Below are 22,235 nucleotides of genomic sequence, written 5' to 3'. Positions count from 1 at the left end.
TCTTGGTCATAAAATTAACTGTTTGGTTAGCTTGAATCTTTGGAATGAAATATGTAGATTCATCCTGAAAAAACATTTATGGAATCATGGTTCAAATGTTTAGTACTTTTATAGTAGGGGTGAAATCTCTAGATTTCATCTCATACCCATAAATCTATAGATTCACGTTTTTAGTGTAAAAAGGTGAATCTCTAGATTTCATGAATCTATGGATTCACACAACCAAACGGGTATAATAGCTTAGTTTGTGAATGAATTTCTTTTTCACAAACAAATAGGAATCAAGTGAGGCTGAATACATTATACATTATATGACAAAACGATTCATAAGCATACAAGCAATATAGTGGGAACTATATATGACAAACTATAATGTCACTCAATAAAATCTAAGATTGCACAATGGTTATTAAGGACTCCATTATTTGCCATGTATATGAAAGTTTAATTCCTAGAAGAACAACTGCAAACCATGGTCTAGAAATAGATGTCTCCCAGAAAGTTAATGTTATCCTAATTTAGTTTGCTCGTAACAGTGTTACTTTATAGTTGTATGTCATAATTGTGAAGGCGTTGAACAACCCAAGGCTCAAAAAATTAAGAACATAGGGGTCACCAAGAGGAGTAGTCAAACAAAAGATCGATGTATGTACACCTATGTGATGCCCTGACAACTATGCTTGTAGCAATACACTTCTAGATGCCCGTAACACCATTAACCAATCTTGTTACAACTACGGGCAAAAAATTATAAAGATTAATTAGTTTTCAATTAGTTATATGAATTACCTTTTGCAGAAGGGGGTACCATTGTACCAATACAAAATCAGCTCATCTTACCATTTTTCTGCACTTAGCTATTGACTAGTTTTCCAGCTCAACTTGCCTTTTAATCTACTAGAAAGTTTATCATTTGCTTTTGGCTTTAGGAAAACAAAGACTTCTAAACAGACGTCTTTGTCTCAATCATACAAACACAAAAAAAAATGTTTAAAGGGCCCTAATCTTTCATTCACAATATTTAATTAAGGGAAAAGAAAGCTAAAAATTCATTTTATTAGGAAATTAAAGGTGAAACACTTGAGAAGGGAGTAAGAGTAAATAGAGAATAAGTATATGAGACTTGAGAGGGGAGTAAAAGTAAAGAGCAAATAAGCATAGGAGAGACAAAAAAATTCCCCCTTATTATTCTTTGAATAGCTTTAATGAACATGTACTCATACAGCTTGAAAAACAAGGGTAAGAATGCCATTTACTTTAAGAGACCAGAAAAACTTCTAACCCCTCCTATTTCTATTCTATTAAAAATATATTAAAGAACTATTTACAATTATTCACTAACCAAACATAATTTTATTTCCACAATTTATTCTGGACAATAGTTACTAACTTCATTTTTATCAAAAAAAAGATATTTAACTGACTTCTAGAGCAAAAATCAGAATAAAAATTGATACCAAAAAGAGCAATAGAACACTGTCATAGTATTTGCTTACACTTCTTCCAGGTTCTCATTCCCTAACAATTTTTCTTAGTGCTTATTCCATACAGATTTCTCATTCCATGGTTGGGATTGTTACCCTTTCCCACACACATGATTCAGGCATTTCCTTCGGTTCAAAAGAAGAGTAGCATTTGACCCAAAAAACAAAAAGAAAAGTCTAGCAATGAAGTAGAAATTCATTCACACTAATGGAACCAGTTAGTTCACCCAAAAATTGGGAAGTCACTATTAATTTTTTAGTATTCAGCACCATATAGAACATAGGGTATCATTAGGACATTCACTTGAGCTGCACCTGGCTGAATTTATATCCCGGTGATGCTACCCGAGGTACAAGCTCTACGCCTCTACCAATACATATATATCGGTCTGAACTGATTCTTCATTTCAAGTATTTCATCAACTTGACTCTCCCTTCGTCTTCTGTTGAACAATTTCTGCAAATTCCTCCAAGCTCATCACCAAGACATCATCTCTGTCTGGAATGGCAACCATCACAGATGACACAACACCAGCAACAATGCCTGCATGGCAGAATGGGGAAACAACGATTACCATGAGGTAGATAATTTGTTTGGATGGTTCGGTCAATGTACCAACCAAGTCCATAGTGAGGCATGGAAAATAGACATGAGAGTGAGATTGTAAAGGTACAATCGTGAGAAATGTTTAGACAGGATAAAACATTGTGCAACATTTTGTGCCCGCTCCAAGAAGAGGTGAAAAAAGGTACACAAAATCTGGATAGTGACTAGAGAAATTGAAGGATTCATAGATAAGGGCCATTAAGAAGTGCCGCTCCCACCTATGAGATTAAGGATTTAATGTCATGAGGAAATTTTCATAGCACTACGAGGTCAGGACATTGAATATGTCCGTGAATATGTACTCCAGTTGCAGGTAGTTTATAAATAGTGGCTCCCCACAGGGACAAATTCATTCGACCACTATGAAATCATGCATGTCTATAATCAAGGGACCGGTAATAGCAAGTAACTAGATTGCAAAAGCCACTTCTTCACCTTACCATTATCAACAACACCAGGTATTATATTGATGCTCTTCTCAAGCTCAGCTGGATTTTGGATCCCATTTGGAAAGCTGGAAACACAGGATAGTAAGTTAATTAACTAGTCACAGGAAACTTAACACAGATACTGCTGATAAGATTTAGGAACACGCCTTCAATTAATGAGGATTTATATTACAGATACTACAAACAATGCAGTAATCAAAATCAAAGTTCAGAAAAATCCTACACCAAGACTGACATGGACTAAAAAGTAGAATACTGAGATCTGCAAGAAGAACATAGTTTTCGAAGGTTAGGAAGTTGTAGAATACCCAAAACCTTTAACAAGAAGCATGAAACCAAATCTTCCAAATCTGGATGATTGGCCCAAGAGAGGATGGAGATTCCAGGCAGGATTCTAATTCATAATGGCAAGTTGAAAATTGAAAGGCAAATCAGATTCAGATAGGTTCAAATGATTATGCTCACCCAAATATTCATATCCAAGTGAAGTTGCAAATTAAGTGAATATAAAATGGAATGGATCCTTTCCTAGCAATCATCAGGTCAAAATTTTGAAGTGAATGTCACTGGTCAATTGGATAGCAGGGCAAGATATCCTTTAGCCTACTTTCATGAATAGACAATATGTGAACTTTATAAATCACCAACACTAGCAATAGACCACAGTAGCCAAAAGATGGATGGGCTGGATGAACTTATTAGGTATGACTGCCAGCTGGTTTACAAATACCAGACAGAAACAGTCAGTACTCGGCCAGACAACTCTGCCAGAAGGCAGCAGACTTGTCCAATAAAGCATTCACTAATTGCCACATTGGAGCCTTACTATCATTAGATGCTCCACCAAACCCAAAGCACATCTGAGAATGAATTAACTGTTCAACAGTGACTATAACAGTCGTCTTCTCATGATCCCATTTCATATAAAGATACTTATTTTAGCTTTAGCTGTAAAGTAGCATGCGCCCTATAGAAGTTCACTTTTTTTTTTTTGGGTAGATCTTCAAGATATCCCAAAAGAAGGAAATACAAATAAATAAATAAAAAGTAATTTCACTCATGATATTTTGGGTTTACACACGGATCAGACAATATATCAACTCTCACTCCTTCCATTTTTAATAAAAAGTAATTTCACTCATGATATTTTGGGTTTACAGACGGATCAGAAAATATATCAACTCTCACTCCTTCCATCAATGAAAGAAACTACCGTCAGCTTCCCTTGAGTGCATTTGCTTCTATTTCTGTTTGTCAAGTTTTTCAAATCATGCATCCAAAAACTACATTTTAGGAAATATCTATGGAAGTCTTTGATGGGATTCCAAGTCATTAAATGATAGAGGTTAGGAGATGTTCTCTGTCTCACAGGTAGGTTGAATCAGAATTAGGACATGTTCTGTGTCTCACACCACATCCAGGAAAGGACAGAACTTCAGTTAAATAGTCCTGATAAGATGCTGACAAACCCAAAGCTGATCAAATCCAACGGCTGGCTATGAACTCAAGGCACCAGTACGAAGAAAGGAAGTATCTAAAACAGATAGAAACTAGGAATAAATGGTTATACAAGGCAGAATGATAACTTACAAAAAACATCCTAAATTGAAATAGAAAGTCACCCATATCAGGGGGAAGAAACAGATTACAAACCAACAAAAATTGACTCAACAACTTTGGAAAGTGAGAAGGTGAGGATAAAAAACAAGAAATATATTAGAGACAGGAAAAATTTGGTGGCTGGGAGATGGAAATGTTGAAAGTTTATATGCCGTTAGATTTACCAGCACAAAGGTACTTTGGGTATTATTGGTTTTTATTTTGTTTATATGGTTATAGTAGGGGTATTATTGCAATGTAGAGATTTTCTATAGAAAAAGGACGAACCCAGTGCCGAAGGCTTCTACACAAGCTGAGTACAGAGGGCAGTTTTCCCATGCGGCCTTACCTCAACAATTTTTGCTGAGGCTGTTTCAGTACCTTGACCTCAGAATTATCATGCTTGCACAATTCCTAGTTGGTTGAAAATCAAAAAAATTTAAGGTCTCTTCTACTACTGCCTTCTGAAATTATGAACTTTTTTTTTTTCAAATGAGAAAAGATGACACAAAAATTCAACTTGATTCATACACCAAATCAATGTGCTACATCTGTGGGTGAAGCTGAAGATGATTCACTACATCCAACATTATAAGATAAAATGGAGATCTCTCAAGAACACTCAAAAAAGGCAGCAAGAACTCTCACCCAGAAATTCTTACTCTCTGGAAATCCCCAAATCTCACTTGTTTCACTTGATTATATATCACAAGGGATAAAGCATAAATACTCGACCAAGTGGGTCAATCCATCATGTCAGGTCGTATAGTAACACAGGGACTTTGCCCCACATCCCCAAACAACATCAGTAATGGACTCCTATAGGCCAAAGCCCTTTCACTGCAAAGTTCAAGCATCGCATAAACTTCATTGGTGTTTGACACATTTGAATTGAGCCCCTGTTGGAGGAGAACTCAGGCAATGTGTTTGACGCATGCGAATTGGCTATTGAAAAAGATGGAGAATCCAACAATATGTTTGCTTGTTGGAGGAGAATTCAAAATAAGGAGGAGATTGTTGTGTCCAGCTTACTCTTTAATATTTTTTGGCAGTGACTTCTATGGGATGTTTTCTGACAATACCATCAGATTGTATTGTCATAGACATAATGGTCTTGCTGATCTGATAGTATATTCAGATGCGGACTGACTGATGCTGATGGTAATAGAGGATTTACCAAAGAAAATTGTACGTCATGGTAATCGTATCAGGTGGAAGAGCTAAAAGTGGACTTGTGGCAAGGTCTACTGTGGAAGCTGAGTACGGAGATACGGCTCATACTGCAGATGAATTAATGCGGTTTGAGATCACTTATCCATGAATTTGGGTTTTCCGTAATCCAGCTACCAAACCCAATTATATGTTTTGTGACCATCAAACCATCCATCTAAACAGCTAGTAATTTGGTGTTTCATGAGAGGACCACAGACATTGAAATTGATTGCCATCTTGTAAGGGATGCTTATATGAGAAAACTAATTGCCACTCCATTTGCGCTTCTGCAGATCAGTTGGGTTACATGTTAACCAATTCATCCTAACTTTCTGAAAGATTGTTCCGAGCTGGGATGAATGATGCATATTCCCCAGCTTGAGGGGGAGTATTTAAGTTTATATGCTGTTATATTAAAAGGGTATGGTTAGCACAGATACTCTTTTTTATATTTTCCATTATTATTATTATTTTTTGTATGGCCATGAGTAGATCTGATTGGAAGCCAAGGATCCCCGTAGCCGAACCCATTTAGTCGATAAGGCATGTGTTATTGTTGGTGTAGTGTTAGTAGGAGTATTATGGTGTTGTTCCCTGTTTATATCTATTATATAAACCCTACTGCTCTAAGACACATTCGTTAACCTTGAGCCATTTCTTCTCCTAGTGGTAATTTTCTTAACTTTCTCTTACTTTGCATATTCAGGGATTGGTTCCAGGTCCTGATTTCATGAGAGACAAACAAAATAAATCAGAGGGAGTAAAGGAAGAAGGGCTGTAGCAGCAGATTGATGGCAGCACCCAGTAATATCTAACCCCAAAGCTGTGGATCGATGGGAGGTGCATGCAGTCTAACTAATATAGATCTATAACAAAATAGGGAAGTTAACACCAAACAAACGAGTCCAAAACCATATTAATACCACTCATCTGCAGGCCTCAGAATAACAATACAACCTCTTGGGGGTGGGATTTGAAGGAGGACGCTAGGAAGTTGTCCTGCATTATGAACAAGTCCGAAACTATAGTTGTCATGGTTCTACCAAAAACCAGCACCACAGTTTGCATGGCATGTAGGCAAGACAAGACACTGGAGAGGATTGAGCAAGCAGAAGGGAAAAAAGGAAGAAGGATAGGTAAGACCTAGGTTTCTCACCTAGGCATTGGCCAGCAAGTCACTAAGCAGTTCTGTATCTCACAGAGAAAACTTGCATCCCTCAAGGAACAGCAACAGAGATAGGCTTTTCTTTTTACCCTTTTTTTTTGGGGGTCAAGTGTTGGATTAGTATGAATCCCCTGCTACTTTACTTATATCTTTGCTTGCAGCATCACAAGAAAATAGTAGCTCTTCCTGCACTAGCAAGAGAGTTCTTGAGGAATCAAAATAGAAAGCTGCTACATTAATACAATTAGAAACAAATTTAATCCTGTATAAAACCTAAATCCCTAATATTTGGAATTTTATAGAATTGGCCCATTATATTAGGGCATGTTTGGTTATACCCATTTGGTTGTGAAAATCTCTGGATTCATGAAATCTAGAGATTCGTCTTTTTACTGGGTATGAGGACACCTCTACTATAAAAGCACTAACATTTGCACATTCACAAAAATCACAAATGAATCCACAGATTTCATTCCATATATTCAGGTTAACCAGACAGTTAATTTTATAAATTATAACTCTATAGATTTGAAATCTCTAGACTTATGTAACCAAACAGATACTTAGAGAACTCAAATTTTAAAAATTCCATGGCCCAAAAAGCCAAGAAAGTGAAACCAAACCCAAACAACAAGCCCAGCTTCTCTTCCTGCTGAAATCTGTCACTATTGTTCCTCATTTTTGTCAAAGCTCTAGGTTCTTGAAGGATCATTATTCTTGAATTGTATAAGACCTTACTCCATAAAGCATAGGTGTTCCATGGAAACCCTAGAACAAATCATTTTTAATTGGGATATAGCATTTTTAATTGGGATATAGCAGCATGTAACATTCCAGACATGTCTTCACTTCAACCTCACTTTAGTTTGTTACAAAACATCAATTTTCCTCTAATATTGGATAATTGATCTGAGTAAGGAAGTGCTTTCTTAAAGATACTTGCAGTCAAACAAAGTCTTAGGCTCATGCATTCTACTTTCACAAGAAAGTGTGGTTTTAAAATTTATGATGAGTTTACAGAGAGGCAGGCAGCCCAATAAGTATTATTTAGGGTTTTTTACATAAAATAATGAATTTTCGTCTCTTCTCATTTTCTCATCCTCCCATCTTCTTCACTTTCTCCTTTCCCCCTCTTAACTACAAGCTGGACAGCATGTTTTTCTGAGGAGTTGTCAGACTTCCTAAGTCCATCCCTCCAATGCCCCTCTGCTGCAACCCTTACTGTCACTAAAGCCACCTGCATCCCACTAAACAGCCCAGGTGAACTGCTTAACAGGGGCCACCTTGCGCTATTATTCCTGCACAACCAGTGCCATGAACTCTTTCTTCCCTTATTCCATTCAATTCTGTTTTTCTTCTTTCCCTATTCATCCTTCCTAGCTCTGATGAAGACAAGGGAACTCTCTGTTCTGAAACCAAAAACTATTTGTTTCCCTTCTCCTTAGTGATCCCAAAGCCTCCCCTCCCCCAACTACACTACATGGCAAGACTCACACACCCTAGGGAAGTAGTCGATTCAGGGCTAATGTTCTCGCTTCTCCTCTCAATTCTGAACAGGTTTGTCAAGTCTCCTAGGTGACCTGGCTTCCCCCTCATCGTCATATACCTTACATTTGAAGCCTTGATGAGGAAGACCACCACCAACCTGTGCTTATTTTCTCCCTCCTCTCTTCACCTGCCACACTCTATTCTCAGTTCCAGAGAAAAGAATGTTTGTATCCATTGATTTCTGAACTACATACCAGGAGAAGGAAATTCCAATCTTGGGTGTACTGAGGATGCTGGAGAGAAGATCACTGTACCGTAAAGTCAGCAATTCTTGTAAAGCATTCTGCCCTTGGCCATTACCATTACACTGCCACATGCATGGAATCAGGGGTGATAGTGTGAGACACAAGAACATGATTACCTGGGTTTTCCTTCCCGAAATGTTCCTTCTCTTTTGATGTTTTTAATGGAATCCTAGTTATGGAGAATTTCAGAAGGTAATGGACCCTTTTCTTCATCTTGATTACAGAAGTGAACGATGCACCATGTGACCCCAAGATTGGGGACGAGGGAGTAGATAAGTAGCATCAAGAGCTGGTAGGACTAGAAATAATGTTGGCTTAGCCAACTGAGACTACCAGGCTGGTTTTAAGCAAAAAGAGAATTAAAATTCACCATCATGGCTGGGTCCTTGCTATTGGGCATCACCCGTCAAAATCTCCTAATCTGGTACAGTAGTAGGATATAACATCTTTCACTGACACCCTATTTTAATTGATCACAGATAATAGGTAACAAGTACTATAGGGTGGATGAAGTGGAGAGGTGCATCCGAGGTCTTGTGTGGTCGACATACTTCTTTAAAGCTCAAAGGAAAATTCTACAGGACCGTCATTCGACTAGCTATGATGTATGGTGTAGAGCGTTGGGCCATTAAAAATAATCATATAGACAAAGTCAGTGTAGCAGAAATGAGGATGCTAAGATGGATGAATGGCAAAACTAGGAAGGATAAGATATGGAATGATCATGTTAGAGTTGGTCTAGGAGTTGCTCAGATAAGTGATAAGCTACAAGAAAGTCGTTTGAGGTGGCACGGTCACATTCAACGGAGGTCTTAAATGCCCCTATACGGAGAAGCGATATATCCACAAATATAAGGAATTAGAAGAGCTACAAGAAAATGTAAGATAACCTTAAGAGAAGTAGTGAGAAAGCATATGCATACCTTATGCCTTGTTTCTAGCATGGCCTCAAATAGAGCTTATTGGAAGGCAAGAATCCATGTATCCGATCCCAGTTAGTTGGGACAAGGCTTGATGATGATGATGATGACAGATAATAGGTAACATGCATTGCCTTTATGACTAAACCTCAGATCGGGGATGGTTACATTATCCCACTATAAGGGTAATATGGCTATTCTAGAAAAAAAAATTATTAGAATTTTAAACCATTATTTAACAGTTTTGACCGGCTTGTTATTTGGACCCTTTTCAGGGGGGTGCATGTAAGGTGAGATTTTCGAAGGGGATGCATGTAAAAAACCCTATCATTTATTATTTGGGGATCTAATTTATAATGGTTTCTAATGCAATGTCAAATCTGCAACATAAAAAGCACTATTTTATAAATAAAAAACTTGCTTAATGCATGAACATGCTACTTCTAATTCCAATTCAAGGGAAAAGAAAACAGTAATCTAGTATTCCTTACACTATCAAGCAAGAAATAATTCCATCTAAGAAATTGAATGCATGTCATTGAATAAGACACATACCTCACATCTACCATCATATTTCCTAGATCTGTGATCACTGGACCATCCTTCCTCAAAGCAGATCGAATTTCAGGTACTGCCATTCACTAACTGCAGTTAATACCAAAACTCCTCCTGCATGTAAATTACATGAACTAATGCAAAATATCTAGATAAGGTCATATAATGAAAAGACGACTGTTATAGCATTGGAGTTGGAAGTCTATTCAGCATATAAAGGCCAACCTCCTCCAAGAGTCACAAGACGCCTCAAGACAGGTGATATTGCAAGAGGGAGAACTTCAACCTACAAAATGTGTAGTAATTTCTGAAAAAAAATAAAGAAAATGTATAGTGATGGAAGAGAGGGGGGGGGGGGGGTTGCAGTCCTAAACATGATATTTCATGGAGAAGTACTTGATGTCATTCATAATGGATTTTTGATGATTTCAACCATTTAAACAAATTTTCTCATGCTCAAACCATAAGATACCTTATACACTTGAATAGTAACTCAACCATGCACCGTAAAATCCACAGAAAATTAACATTTGACTGTTGAGAATATCTGTTCCATTGAAGATTGAACTCTGAATAAATGATTAAATATCGAAAACTCTCCAAAGTTATATCCTTCATCTACTACATTCATATATCTGGTGGTCATTTAATTGAAGCATGACATTCCAAAAGGACTGTAAAATGAATTAGAACACAAACAACTCAGCCTTATCTCAACTAAATGGAATCTGCTACATGGATCCTTGCCTTCGGATCAGCTCTATTCAAGGTCATACTGGATACAAGACCTAAGCGACGCATGTCTTTTCTAATCACTTCTGCCAAGGTTATTTTAGGTCTGCCTCTAGCTCATTCAGTTCATTCAATGGATCGGGAATTATCCAAATTTGAAAAGTGATCCTATATAATTTAACAGATCAATCAGAATACTTTGAATGATCCAATTAGGACCAAAAAGGGAAAAGGATCTAAGCTACTCTAGAGAGACATATTGTAATCATTCTCTCTCTCAATTTTGTCAAAGTTTTAGATAATAACGTGATCTTCTTGAGAAAGGAGAGTTCAGCTATTATGTATCACATAAATCGGGTTTGTGTTAGATGTTGGAATCCATATCAGATTTCAGATTTTGATTGCTATGTGATTTAACAGGTCAGTTAACTCCTCAATCAGATTCAGATTCAGATCAGATGAGACGCAAGTCCAACTCAAATCCTTGATAGCCCCAACATTCCAATACTCCAAAAAAGAACCCAATACGGTATGGTAGCTCCAAAGCTTTTTACCCTCCACAATGAATTTGTTACGTATACTCAGGTAAATGGCAAGAGCTAACCATAACATAGTCATGGTCGGTGTCATGACTAAATGAACATGAGAATGTGGCAATCAAGCGCATGCAGTGACAGGCATGCATAACCCATATTACCAGTTACATGATATTCAAATATACACATATATCCTATGTCATCGCTAATAACACACTGGGGGGATACACTAAAGGTCTACATGTGCCGAGAGAAATACTATCAAAAGTAACCACCGAAAGATATCAACTCACAGGAACAGGAAACGTGCTACCAAGCTGGAGAACCACTTTCGATTGGTCCACCAATATTATGCACTCCTTTGCCATGGAATCAATTACCTGATTGAGACAATCAGACATGAAAATAATTACAGTTGAAAATAATTAAAAGAACCAACTATAAATTTTTATAAAAAGTTAAATCAAACTTCAGAGACAATTTATAGACACTGGTACATTCCACAAATTGACCCCATTTTACAATTGTGATGATTAATGGGCCCAGTAGGTCAGCAACTACAGAACATAGGCTCATTTTTTAATATGTTAGTGATGACTTTTTACCTTTGTGGGTCTAATTCCTTTTTAGTTGACACTGCCAAGTTATTTAAGCAAGACATTTAAGTGTCATCTCTAAACAGTTAAAGGATGCCATAGCATGTCAAAAAGTGTAAGTGGCTCAATAAAGAATTTTATCATTTCATACTCATTATATCTCACATACAATATTTTGAACCCCCCCCCCCCCCCCCCCCCCCCCAAAAAAAAAAAAAAGAAGAAGAAAGAAGAGGATTTTGTAGCCAATAAATCATTTAAGAGAAAAAAAAGCAAACATACCTTTTGCATGGTATGAGCAGCTCCCCCACCCTGGCAAGAAAGAAATCTCTGTTTAGTGTGATCAGCACTAAGCATGCCTTGAATGTAACCAAAAGACGGAAAAAAGAAAAAGGGAAGATTATGAATCAATTCAACCTTCAATAAATTTTTATTCAAGTCTACTTCATCTGCTCCATCAAATGCAATGTCAATGTTATTGACATCATTCAAGTCAACCTGCAAGTTAAGAAGATTACAAAAGTGCTGCGAAGAGTATAAAATTACTTCTATTTTATTTTCAAAACATAGAGAAGGGAATCTAGAAATAGAACTCACAGTCTTTACACCAAATTGCCGAGCCAGAACTCGTGACTGATAGTTTGCTCCCACAGCAACAACATCTTTCAGCTGAAAAGAAACATGAGGAAGATCAGCGAAAATGGTTAATAAGTTGGAACTTCAGTATGGTTTCATTAGTTCTTATTAACATTAGTCAGCTGGAAAACAATGAGAGGTCCAATTCTCCAGAGACCAGTTGTGAATCCTACTAGAATATAAGAACTACAATACTTCTGTGATTTTTTAACATGTAGCACTCAGGATTATTTTACCAAAGAAACAAAAAATAATTCTAAAATTCCTCTGGTCATATACTACAAAAATCAGCCTTCAATACAACAATTTCACTTTTCATTGTGCATTAGAACCAGATAATTTTCCCCCATATTAGTACCAATAATCACATTTACAAATTCAAATTTCAAGGAAATAGAAACTTGGCAAAATGAAGGTATTAATAGTACAAGGAATATAACTTTTTTTTAACCCACTTTTCTTATGATGCCAAATAGTAAATTTTCTTCATTTTCTGCTGGAATTTGGGTCTATTGAAATTTCTGGAGGGCAAAACACTTCTACATCCCAGAATTGTGTCTTTTGCTCTTGAGCCCAGTTGGATTAGTTTTTGAACAGGAGCCTATGTCATTGACTAGGGTTTATATAGCCAATGTAGTTCAAAGGGTTTCATGAGTCTTTCCTCTTATTTCCATTTCTGCTCTTCATCCTTTAATTTTTAATACTCTGGTCATGTTTCCTTTTTTTCTTTTTTCATTTGTCAGCTCATTCCCTATCCCTCTCCTCCTTTTCTTGTCTCGAGAAGGTCTTCAACCACTTTGGTTTCTATTGGAACCATGTAACCAATCCCATAAGTTAGGAAAGGCTTAGTTTATTGTTGCTGTGAGAAGGTATGTAAATATTCTTCAGATTCCTTTAATCAGTGGCTGTAAGGGTGGGCCCTAGCGCAATGGTTGGTGGACAACAGTTGCAGCCTGAGGTCGAGGTACTGGAAAAGCCTCTCAGAAAAAATTGGCGGGGTAACCGGATAGAAAATTCCCCACCCCTGGACTCTACCTCTGCGGAAGCCTTCGGCACCGGGTTCTCCCTTTTATTAAACAGAGGTTGTACTGTAATTATGTGTCACTGGGTTTCTGATATTGCATTCTACTGGTTTAACAAGTTTCATGAGTTTGTAGTAAAGGAAAATAAATTTATTTTTGCAGCTCTCAATTCTTATAGTTTCTAAAAGTACCATGATTAACTTTGAGGTTACTGGGTGTTTATGACTGGTGGATTCCAAAAGTAACTAGGGTACGCATCTCTAGGTCTCACACATGGGGAGGCTAAGATCTATCTGATCTGTTGCGAGTAGTATTATATAAGTTGAGACTTAGAAGTTGTCTGTTACATAAATTTCTAATATAAATGGATGATGCATTTTCATGGACTACATGTGTTTTTGACTTATTTGTGTGACAGCCTTGCATGGTTATTCACTTCAATTGTATCGTTGCATTTAGAGGAGGTAGAATTGCATTGTGCTTATGTTTCCCCTCACTGAGCTTGTGTTGGAAAGCTTACCTTTCAAGGAATATTTCTTTTAGATACCCAGATGGGTAATACTCCAGTGTTGAAAGAATACATTTGGCGGGCACAGGAGATAGAGACACAATGTTTGTTGCGTGTGTGAATTGTGCTTACAGACATTAGTGATAGAACCACTGAAGAGTCCCATATCAGGAAGAATTCTATTAAATTTTCAGTTCAGGTTTAAATTTGAATACAATTCACAATAGTTTAAATTTTGAATTTAAAATAATATAAATTCCCATGATTTTCTCATGTAAACATTCAGGTTGTTGTAACCAACATATACATGTTGGACGTTCTAGTTGTAACTTGTAACCCAATTCAATAACCGTTTGAATTTTTCTATTATTAAACACAAGTCTGACTTACCTCCATGTAAGCAGTTTTCCTCCAAATCTTGTTCATGCTTCCCAGAGCTTCAAGTTAAATGATTAACAGATGAGCAATGACTCCTTTTGGCTATAGTAATACCAATTCCCCTCTACCTGATCCCACTTACACTACAGCTCCCCTTAGCACCATCCACTCAACAACCAAACTATCGACAACCCAACACAACCAATTACCCAGACCAAATAACTGTGGATCCTTGATTGTCACACCAAAATTCTACTCATCATCTAATCGATCTCCCAATTACTATATTCAACCCCTCAAATGCTAGATCTATATTAAAATTGGTCATCCAGCTAGCAAGTTCTATTTTCAGTATTCTCAAAGATGAAATAGTGCTCCATTACCCCCTCCTACACCATATGCAAGCGTGTGCACACCAATGCAATCTCTCCAAATAATACTAAGTGGATTCTGAACACTGGTGCTACCAATCATATGACATTTGATCCTGTTACTTTGCAACAATCAACTGCTTATAATGGAGATGAACAGGTTTCAGTCAATAATGGTATGAAACTTCCTATAACTCAAATTGGATCATCACTTATGATAACTCCATTAGAATCTTTGCAATTAAATGACACTCTTGTTGTCCCACAAATTTTCAAAAATTTACTTTTGATTTCTCAAACTACTACTAAAAATAACTGTTCTTTTGAATTTTCCATGGAGTTTGTGCATAAAGGATCTGAAGTCCAGTGCAATTCTGCTGAAGGGTCTAGTCAAAGATAGGCTTTACTCACTTTTGGCCAATGATGTGCCTTCCTCGGCTCTTTACAGTTCCAAAGCATCTTCTAAAATTTGGCATCATCAGCTTGGTCATCCATCTCCGTTAGTTTTAGATAAATTACGCAGTAATATTTTGATTCATTCATTTTGTAAAATAAATAGCTTTTGTGAGGCATGTCAGCTTGGAAGACATCATAAATTAACATTTTCTTCTTCTGTGAGTATATTACTCACCTTTTAGAACTCATTCATTGTGATTTATGGGGACCAACAAGAATTTTGTTTGTTAGTAGGTATTATTCCTATATTAAATTTGCAGATGATTTCACTCATACATGGCTTTATCCTTTGCAAAACAAATGATGCAATCCATTGTTTCAAACATTTTAACACCATGGTTGAAAATCTCTATTTTTTAACATTAAATTTTTTTCAAAGTGATGGTGGTGCTTTTGAGTTAACACGAAGGGAGCTTTCAAAAAATATTCAGATGATTGTGGAATTGGTTCTCACATTTCATATCCTCACTCCCCTGAACAGAATGGTGCTTCTAAAAGGAAACATCACCACATTATAGAAACAGGTTTATCTCTTATGTCTTAGGCATATATGCTAAAGGAGTATTGGATGAAGGCATTCATGACTACTGTATTTTAAATAAAGCGGACAAGGCAAATCACCATATGAAATGCCATATAGACAGGCCCCAAATTTTTCTATCTAGTGAGTTTTTGGTTCACTATGTTATCCCAATTTGAAGCCATATCGAGAAGACAAATTAGACCCAAAGTCTAAACCTTGTGTATTTATTGGTTGCAGTCGAAATCACAAAGGGTATCGGTTGTTTCTGAAAGGAAATATCGCCACATTACAGAAACAAGTTTATGTCTTATGTTTCAGGTATATGTGCCAGAGGAATTGGACGGAAGCATTCATGACTGTTGTATCTTAATAAACTAGATGCCAACACCAGTCTTACAAGGCAAATCACCATATGAAATGCTATATAGACAGGCACCAAATTATTCTATCCTGCAGGTTTTTGGTTCACTGTGTTATCCCAATTTGATGCCGCATTGAGAAGAAAAATTAGACCCAAAGTCTAAACCTTGTGTATTTATTAGTTGCACTCAAAATCATCAAAGGGTATCAGTGCTAAGACAAAGACATTGGTAGGGTTTTCCTTTCTCATCATATTACAATTTATGAGAATACTTTTTCCTTTTCAACATGCTTTCCTCAAACCAACCCTACCTTATCAACCTAAACCTACAGTCAGTATTCAACCTCCGCCTTTGCAACCTTAATCTATTACCCACCCCACCCTCCTCACCCTCTTCCACTCCACCATATAATCATCCCATACCTCAAACCCCAAACCTCATCCACCACTATGCCAACTCCACCACCACTACCCTCTCCCTCATCTCCATTGATCCCACCCCCAACACCACCGATTGCTCCAACTCATCCCATGGTGAGAAGAAGCCAACCCAGTTCTATTAAAGCCAAGGTCTATGTCTCTTTTCTTACCACCAAACACCCTATTCCTAAAGCCTTCATAGCATCGACCACAACCATCCCAACTGAACCTAAACCTACAAAACAGCCGGAAAAAATCCTAAATTGATAGCAATAATGTAGGAGGAATAACAAGCACTGATGAAAAACCAAACATGGACATTAGTTCCTTACACTCAAGGCATGAATGTTGTCGGTTGTAGATGATTTTATAGGATCAAAACAAAAAGTGATGGGTCTATACAGAGATAAAAGGCAAAATTGGTTGTCAAGGGCTTCAACCAACAAGCAAGGATAGATTTTCATGAAACCTTCAGTCCAATTGTGGAAACCAGCCACTATTTTTTAGAATTGTCTTATCAGTTGTTGTCTCCAAATCATGGCCAATTCATCAACTAGATCTTAAAAATGCAATTCTGAATGGATCATTAACTGAAGATGTCTACATAGAACAACCTCAAGGATTTGTTTTGTCAAACAAACCCACCTATGTCTATCATCTACAAAGAGCACTTTATGGTTTGAAACAAGCTCCAAAAAGCATGGTTTCAACTTTTCAAGGGATATCTTCTCCAATACCAATTTAAACAAAGTGTTGCAGATCAATCTATGTTTATCTACAGCAGCAATAGTAATATGATTGTTTTGTTATTATATGTAGATGACATCATACTGATAGGTTCCGGTGAAGCACAAATTCAAATGGTGATCAAGAAACTAAGTATGGAGTTTGCTATGACCGATATTGGAAACTTACATTATTCTTTGGGGATTGAAGCAAAAAGGGATTCCATTGGTATTGTCCTCACACAAAACAAATACACACTGGATCTCCTACAATCAACTGGTTTGGATGAGTCCAAGCCTTGCTTCACACCATTAGCTTCTGGAAGTAGGCTCTCCCTCACGGATGGCACACCTTTGGTCAACCCAACTGATTACAGACAGCTAGTGGGAGCTCTACAATATCTAACCATTACTCTGCCAAACATCTCGTTTGCAATTAATCATATCGGTCAATTTATGTAAAACTCCTACAGATGCATATCCATAGGCAGCAAAACGCATATTACGATATGTGAAGCACATATTGGGTGTTGGTATTCAGCTCAAATCCACTAATATCACTCAGTTAACTACCTATACAAACGCTGATTGGGCTGGGTGCCCTGATACACACAAGTCGACATCTAGATTCTATACATTACAAGAAACAACTTAATCTCATGGTCTTCTAAAAAGAAACCAACCGTTTCCAGATCTAGCACTGAGGTAGAATATTAAGGCTTTGGGTAGTAACCATTTCAGAAATGTTATGGATCACCTATATCTTGTGTGATTTACAAATTACACATACCACGCCACTAGTGGTACACCATGACAGTCAATCTGCTACACAAATGGTAGCCAATCCAGTTCTACGTGCCCGTACGAAGCACATGGAGGTGGACTACCACTTTATGAGATTTAGTTGTTAACAAGACTCTCAATGTTCACTACCTCGAATCAAAAAGCCAAATTGCTGATATATTCACAAAAGGATTACCATCATCAGCTTTTTGGGAGCATTGAACCAAATTGCTGCAGCTACCACCTATCAGTTTGAGGGGGAATGATAGAACAACTGAAGAGTCTAGATGAGGAAGAACTCTTTTAAATTTAGAGTTCATGTTAAATTTGAATTCAATTCAAAATAGTTTAAATTTTGAACTTGAAATTTTGTAAATTCCCTTTTTTTCTCATGTAAACGTTGAGGTTGTTGTAATCAACATATACATGTTGGCAGTTTTAGATGTAACCGAATTCAATAACTGTTTGAATTATTTTTATTATTGTATAATATACGATGATTAAAAGGGTACAAGAAAAAAAAGTAATGGCTTGATGATGACAACATAATCTAATGATGGTTTAATTTAATTAGGCACAATTCCGTGGCATCAAAAGGATCATCCCCAACCACATTTTTATACTAATAGGGGAAAGGTCCGGTTCGAGGTTAACCCATAGCACACCCCCATCATCTCCTGATCAAACACAAGTCTGACTTACCTCCATGGTAAGCAGATTTCCTCCTTCAAAACTTATTCGTGCTTCTTTTAATTAGAGCTTCTATCCAAAAAATTTAGTTTTAATTTATTTAATTGATTCAGATGTAATAAGACAATTGAGATAACACTCTAATAGTTAATGTGTGAGAACCTTAGTCATTTGAATTAATTTAGTTTAATTCTTCTTCCGCTAGTAATGATTATTGGGTTCTCTTATGCCATTAATATTGAGATATATGGTGTAGATGTGAGATGTGGCCCTTAAACTACACAATCTTGGATGTGTGGTTTGCCGAACATATCAGTCATGTCCTGAGACTATGTAGTTCAGGTGGAGTGTTACATAAACTACGAATGACATACCCTTCAGGAACTAGCACTTTCTTATCAATTAGGGCAATAAGTACCATGTTAGGCTTGCAGCAAAATTATTCTCATAATAAAAGGATCAGTTAAGTTTCCTCAGTTAAGCTCAACCAAAGAAGACTAAACAGCTCATGGAATACAAACATACATCACTTCTGTGGACATTAATTCATGACCCAAACTCCAACAAACTATGGTAAATCCTAGCACAAAATTCCAATAGAAGCATGCTAGGCCAATGGATATATTAGAACAGCAAGTACCTACATGTAATTGGCTAAGTGCATCGAAAAAGAAAACCAGCCATTCCGTCACGATTGGCTTACAATGAAAAGTTTGAAATGGTTAAACTCTAAATAGGAAGCAAGGAAACATAGGCTACAGAACTAAAAGGAAGGATCCTTCTCTGTGGTCTGTACTAACTCACTGATAGAAATTGAGTCATGCACAACGAGATTCATTCTGGATATGATCTGATTATGAAAAACAGAAATTGGATACGAAGCAAAATGCTTTACCATTAGCTTCTTTGTAGTTCTCAGATTAATCTTGAACATTTTTTCTTAGAAATACCCTTAACCTTCATATTTTTCTAATAAGTTCCTTGACTCACTTATGTTGATTCATATTTACAAGAATCCTCCTCCCGCCACCCTCCACACCCCCCCCCCCAAAAAAAAAAAAAATAATAAAACCATAAAGTTGTTTGTGACTTGGTGATGGCTCATTTTACTTAAGAATTCTGTTTGGGAATGCTTTCCAAATTGATTGTGTTAACAGTCTCCCAGTTGCAGATCATGCAGACATGAGATTCCTAATGCATCTCAATCATCCTTAGCCAACAGAGGAAAATCAGTGGTAGTAAAATTTCAAGTTTGCACCTTCTGTTGACTAAGCAGCCTACCAAGCTCTTCAATGGCAACTGATGCTGTACTTCCTGTGCCCAGACCAACCACCATTCCAGATTTAACAAGTCCCACAGCCTTCTTTGCAAGAGCACGCTTTAAAGCATCCTGTGCTTCATAAGTTGAACCTAATATTTCATAGAAAAATCATTTTCAGAACTTTATCTACAATTAATTTCATTTGCAGGAAAAGAAAGAAACAAGGATGCCAAAGCACAAATCATCAACTTCTTTTTAAGGATAAAAGAATCACCAACTTTTAATACTTAACATTTTCACATATATTTATCCAAGCTTTGTATAGATCATCAATTTGTGACTGCAAATTATACTTAAAGGGATGCAAATCTGTATTCAGGAAGGGTATTTGGAGGTCTTCATCAGATCTGATTCTAAATTGTCAGTGGATATTCTTAATGGGACTACCCAAGGGCCTTGGTAGTATCAAGCTATAAAAGGGCAAATTTTGCAAGAGCCTGTTTTGTTAACAGAGGTGGAGTTTAGGCATGTATGGAGGGAATAGAACCAACCAGCCAATTACAAGATAAGGGTTCAGCTTAGGCACCAACAAGTGTGGTGGGATCCTAATCAATTCCCTAGAGAGCTAGTTGATCTAATTCAAAGGGATGCAGAAGTGTGATTGGGCTTCTTTTTCTACATGGGATACTGGTTAGGAGGTAATTCCCTCTTTGTCTAGATCCTCCTTACCCCTCTTTCTAAAGGGTTTCTAGGAGGATGGCTTCTTTGTAAGCTTCTCTTTAACATAAACCATACTTATACCCTCACCCCCACCCCCAAAAAAAAAAGGAGCAAAACAAAACATCAAGAATTCGTGATCGTCTGTTACAGTCTATCCAAAACGTATAAAGAGACATGTGTTTTGCAGATTCTATTTAAGAGAAATGAGTATCGCACACACCACACGTGATCCAAGCTCTCAAAATTCTGGCTTCAAACTTCGGCAATTCAATCAAAACCAAACTCTAAACTTCGAGTACAAGAATTGAACGGACAAGAAAGAGAAAACATCAATATTTCTTCAAATTACCATTTTGGGAGACCGCAGAGATCGACAAACTTAACCTTCTACTATGGAAATCATAGAATTTACTTCCATTTATGGGATGGCTGGTTCTAGAGAAGAACAGAGATTTATCCCCGGCTGTTAGCTGCTTCAAAGAAATAACTCCTTGCATTGCAGAAAAAAGGGGAAGCTAGGGTTTTGAAGGTGAATAACTGCAAAGCGCCAAAGCAGCTTCAGTGAAGATACTGAGATCAAGAAATTCGAGGGAAGTAGGAAGAAATGTCGAAATGATCACTCCTCTCCTAACCTTTTCGAGTGCGATTCAGTCCAACAGAGATTTGACTCTGGTCTCGCGGAGGGGTTTACAAACGGTCAAATTTAATAAATCAGTAGTGGGCCCCGATATCAAAATCTTTACTAACCGGCCCAGCCTAGTTCGCAGTTCTAGGGCTGTAACAGGGCCAGACTAGGCCAGGCTGGGCCGAGCTTTTGCAATTCCAAGTTCAGCCCCGTAGATTCTAACATAAGTCTATTCTCACCCTGACTCTAATTCTAATTCAGGGCCAAGGATTATTATTCGACCACCCTAAGCCCTACAGGGCCAAGCTAAGCCCATTCCAGCCTGATTAGCCTTGTCCTTGGCCCTGATTGCCCATACATTTGGCTCAGGCCGATTGGTCATTTCCTTGTCCTATTCCTAATACATTGAAATCAAGCATCAGGGACAAAATTAGAGCCAAGTTTATGGCCAAAATAGGGCCAAAGTCGGGGCAAAAAATTAGGGACGGGTCAGGACAGGCTAGTGGGCCAAAGAGGAATCCCAAGCCCGCCCTTGGCCCTAGTTAGGGCAATAATATTTTGGCCCTAACCCGCCCTTAAGGCCAAAATATTGAGCCCAAGCCCTATTTGGGCTCAGGGCGGGCTTAGGGCTAGTCAAGGCTGTCAAGGCCAAACTTGCACCCCTAGTTCGGATACCACTAATAAAGTGTTGGATCTTCTTCACCTAACTCGTTTGGATTTCTCCCTTGATGGGTGTGCCCCCCGACGGCTTTACAATCACAAAAATGTTGTCAAATTTCTACTCCTTCAATGTTGGAAAACACAGCATATTTTCAGTTGTTTATGGATTCTTTGGTGGCTTCCTCTTTTGACCCCAATTCCCTCCTTTATAGATGATGTTGGGAGCTAGAGTCTCAACTAATGGAGATGAGGTCAGGCTATTGCTCGGCCTTTCCCTACCACACCTTTTACCAAGTAGTTCAACAAACCAACCGCTGGTGAATATTCAAGTCTCCCCTTTTGTCTTTTTGATTCATTTTTACTTTACAGATGATATTTGTTGATTTCTTGTTTTACTTTGCTTGTGTATCCATGCTTTTTGTATTGAGCTTTATAAACTTTGTTATCT

The 22,235-nt window shown here is 37.4% G+C and overlaps 1 protein-coding gene across 1 annotated transcript; it reads right to left on the bottom strand.

Moving 5' to 3' along the window:
- Positions 1 to 1,353: 1,353 nt before the first annotated feature.
- Positions 1,354 to 21,179, bottom strand: LOC149021386 (uncharacterized). Its single transcript, XM_089149623.1, has 10 exons — positions 20,852 to 21,179; positions 19,780 to 19,931; positions 12,246 to 12,317; positions 12,066 to 12,146; positions 11,931 to 11,960; positions 11,346 to 11,432; positions 10,010 to 10,070; positions 9,785 to 9,860; positions 2,532 to 2,605; positions 1,354 to 2,028 (listed from the first exon to the last, which is right to left on the bottom strand). Exons 1-10 carry the CDS (start codon positions 20,997 to 20,999, stop codon positions 1,904 to 1,906), a joined length of 906 nt encoding a protein of 301 aa, XP_089005749.1. The 5' UTR covers positions 21,000 to 21,179; the 3' UTR covers positions 1,354 to 1,903.
- Positions 21,180 to 22,235: the final 1,056 nt, after the last annotated feature.

Source organism: Hakea prostrata, chromosome 3 (assembly GCF_041222555.1).
Source record: "Hakea prostrata isolate BN-2017 chromosome 3, UWA_Hpros_2, whole genome shotgun sequence".
Classification (NCBI taxonomy): domain Eukaryota; kingdom Viridiplantae; phylum Streptophyta; class Magnoliopsida; order Proteales; family Proteaceae; genus Hakea; species Hakea prostrata.
The sequence above is the reverse complement of the archived record's forward strand: the minus strand, read 5'-3'. Positions and strand labels throughout refer to the sequence as shown.

Coding starts and splice junctions, on each gene's coding strand:
- LOC149021386 (XM_089149623.1), bottom strand. CDS start 20,999: ATGCAAGGAGTTATTTCTTTGAAGCAGCTAACAGCCGGGGATAAATCT. Junction 11,961..12,065: donor TGAATAAAAATTTATTGAAG/GTTGAATTGATT, acceptor CTTTCTTGCCAG/GGTGGGGGAGCTGCTCATAC. Junction 11,433..11,930: donor CTGCTCATACCATGCAAAAG/GTATGTTTGCTT, acceptor TGTCTCAATCAG/GTAATTGATTCCATGGCAAA.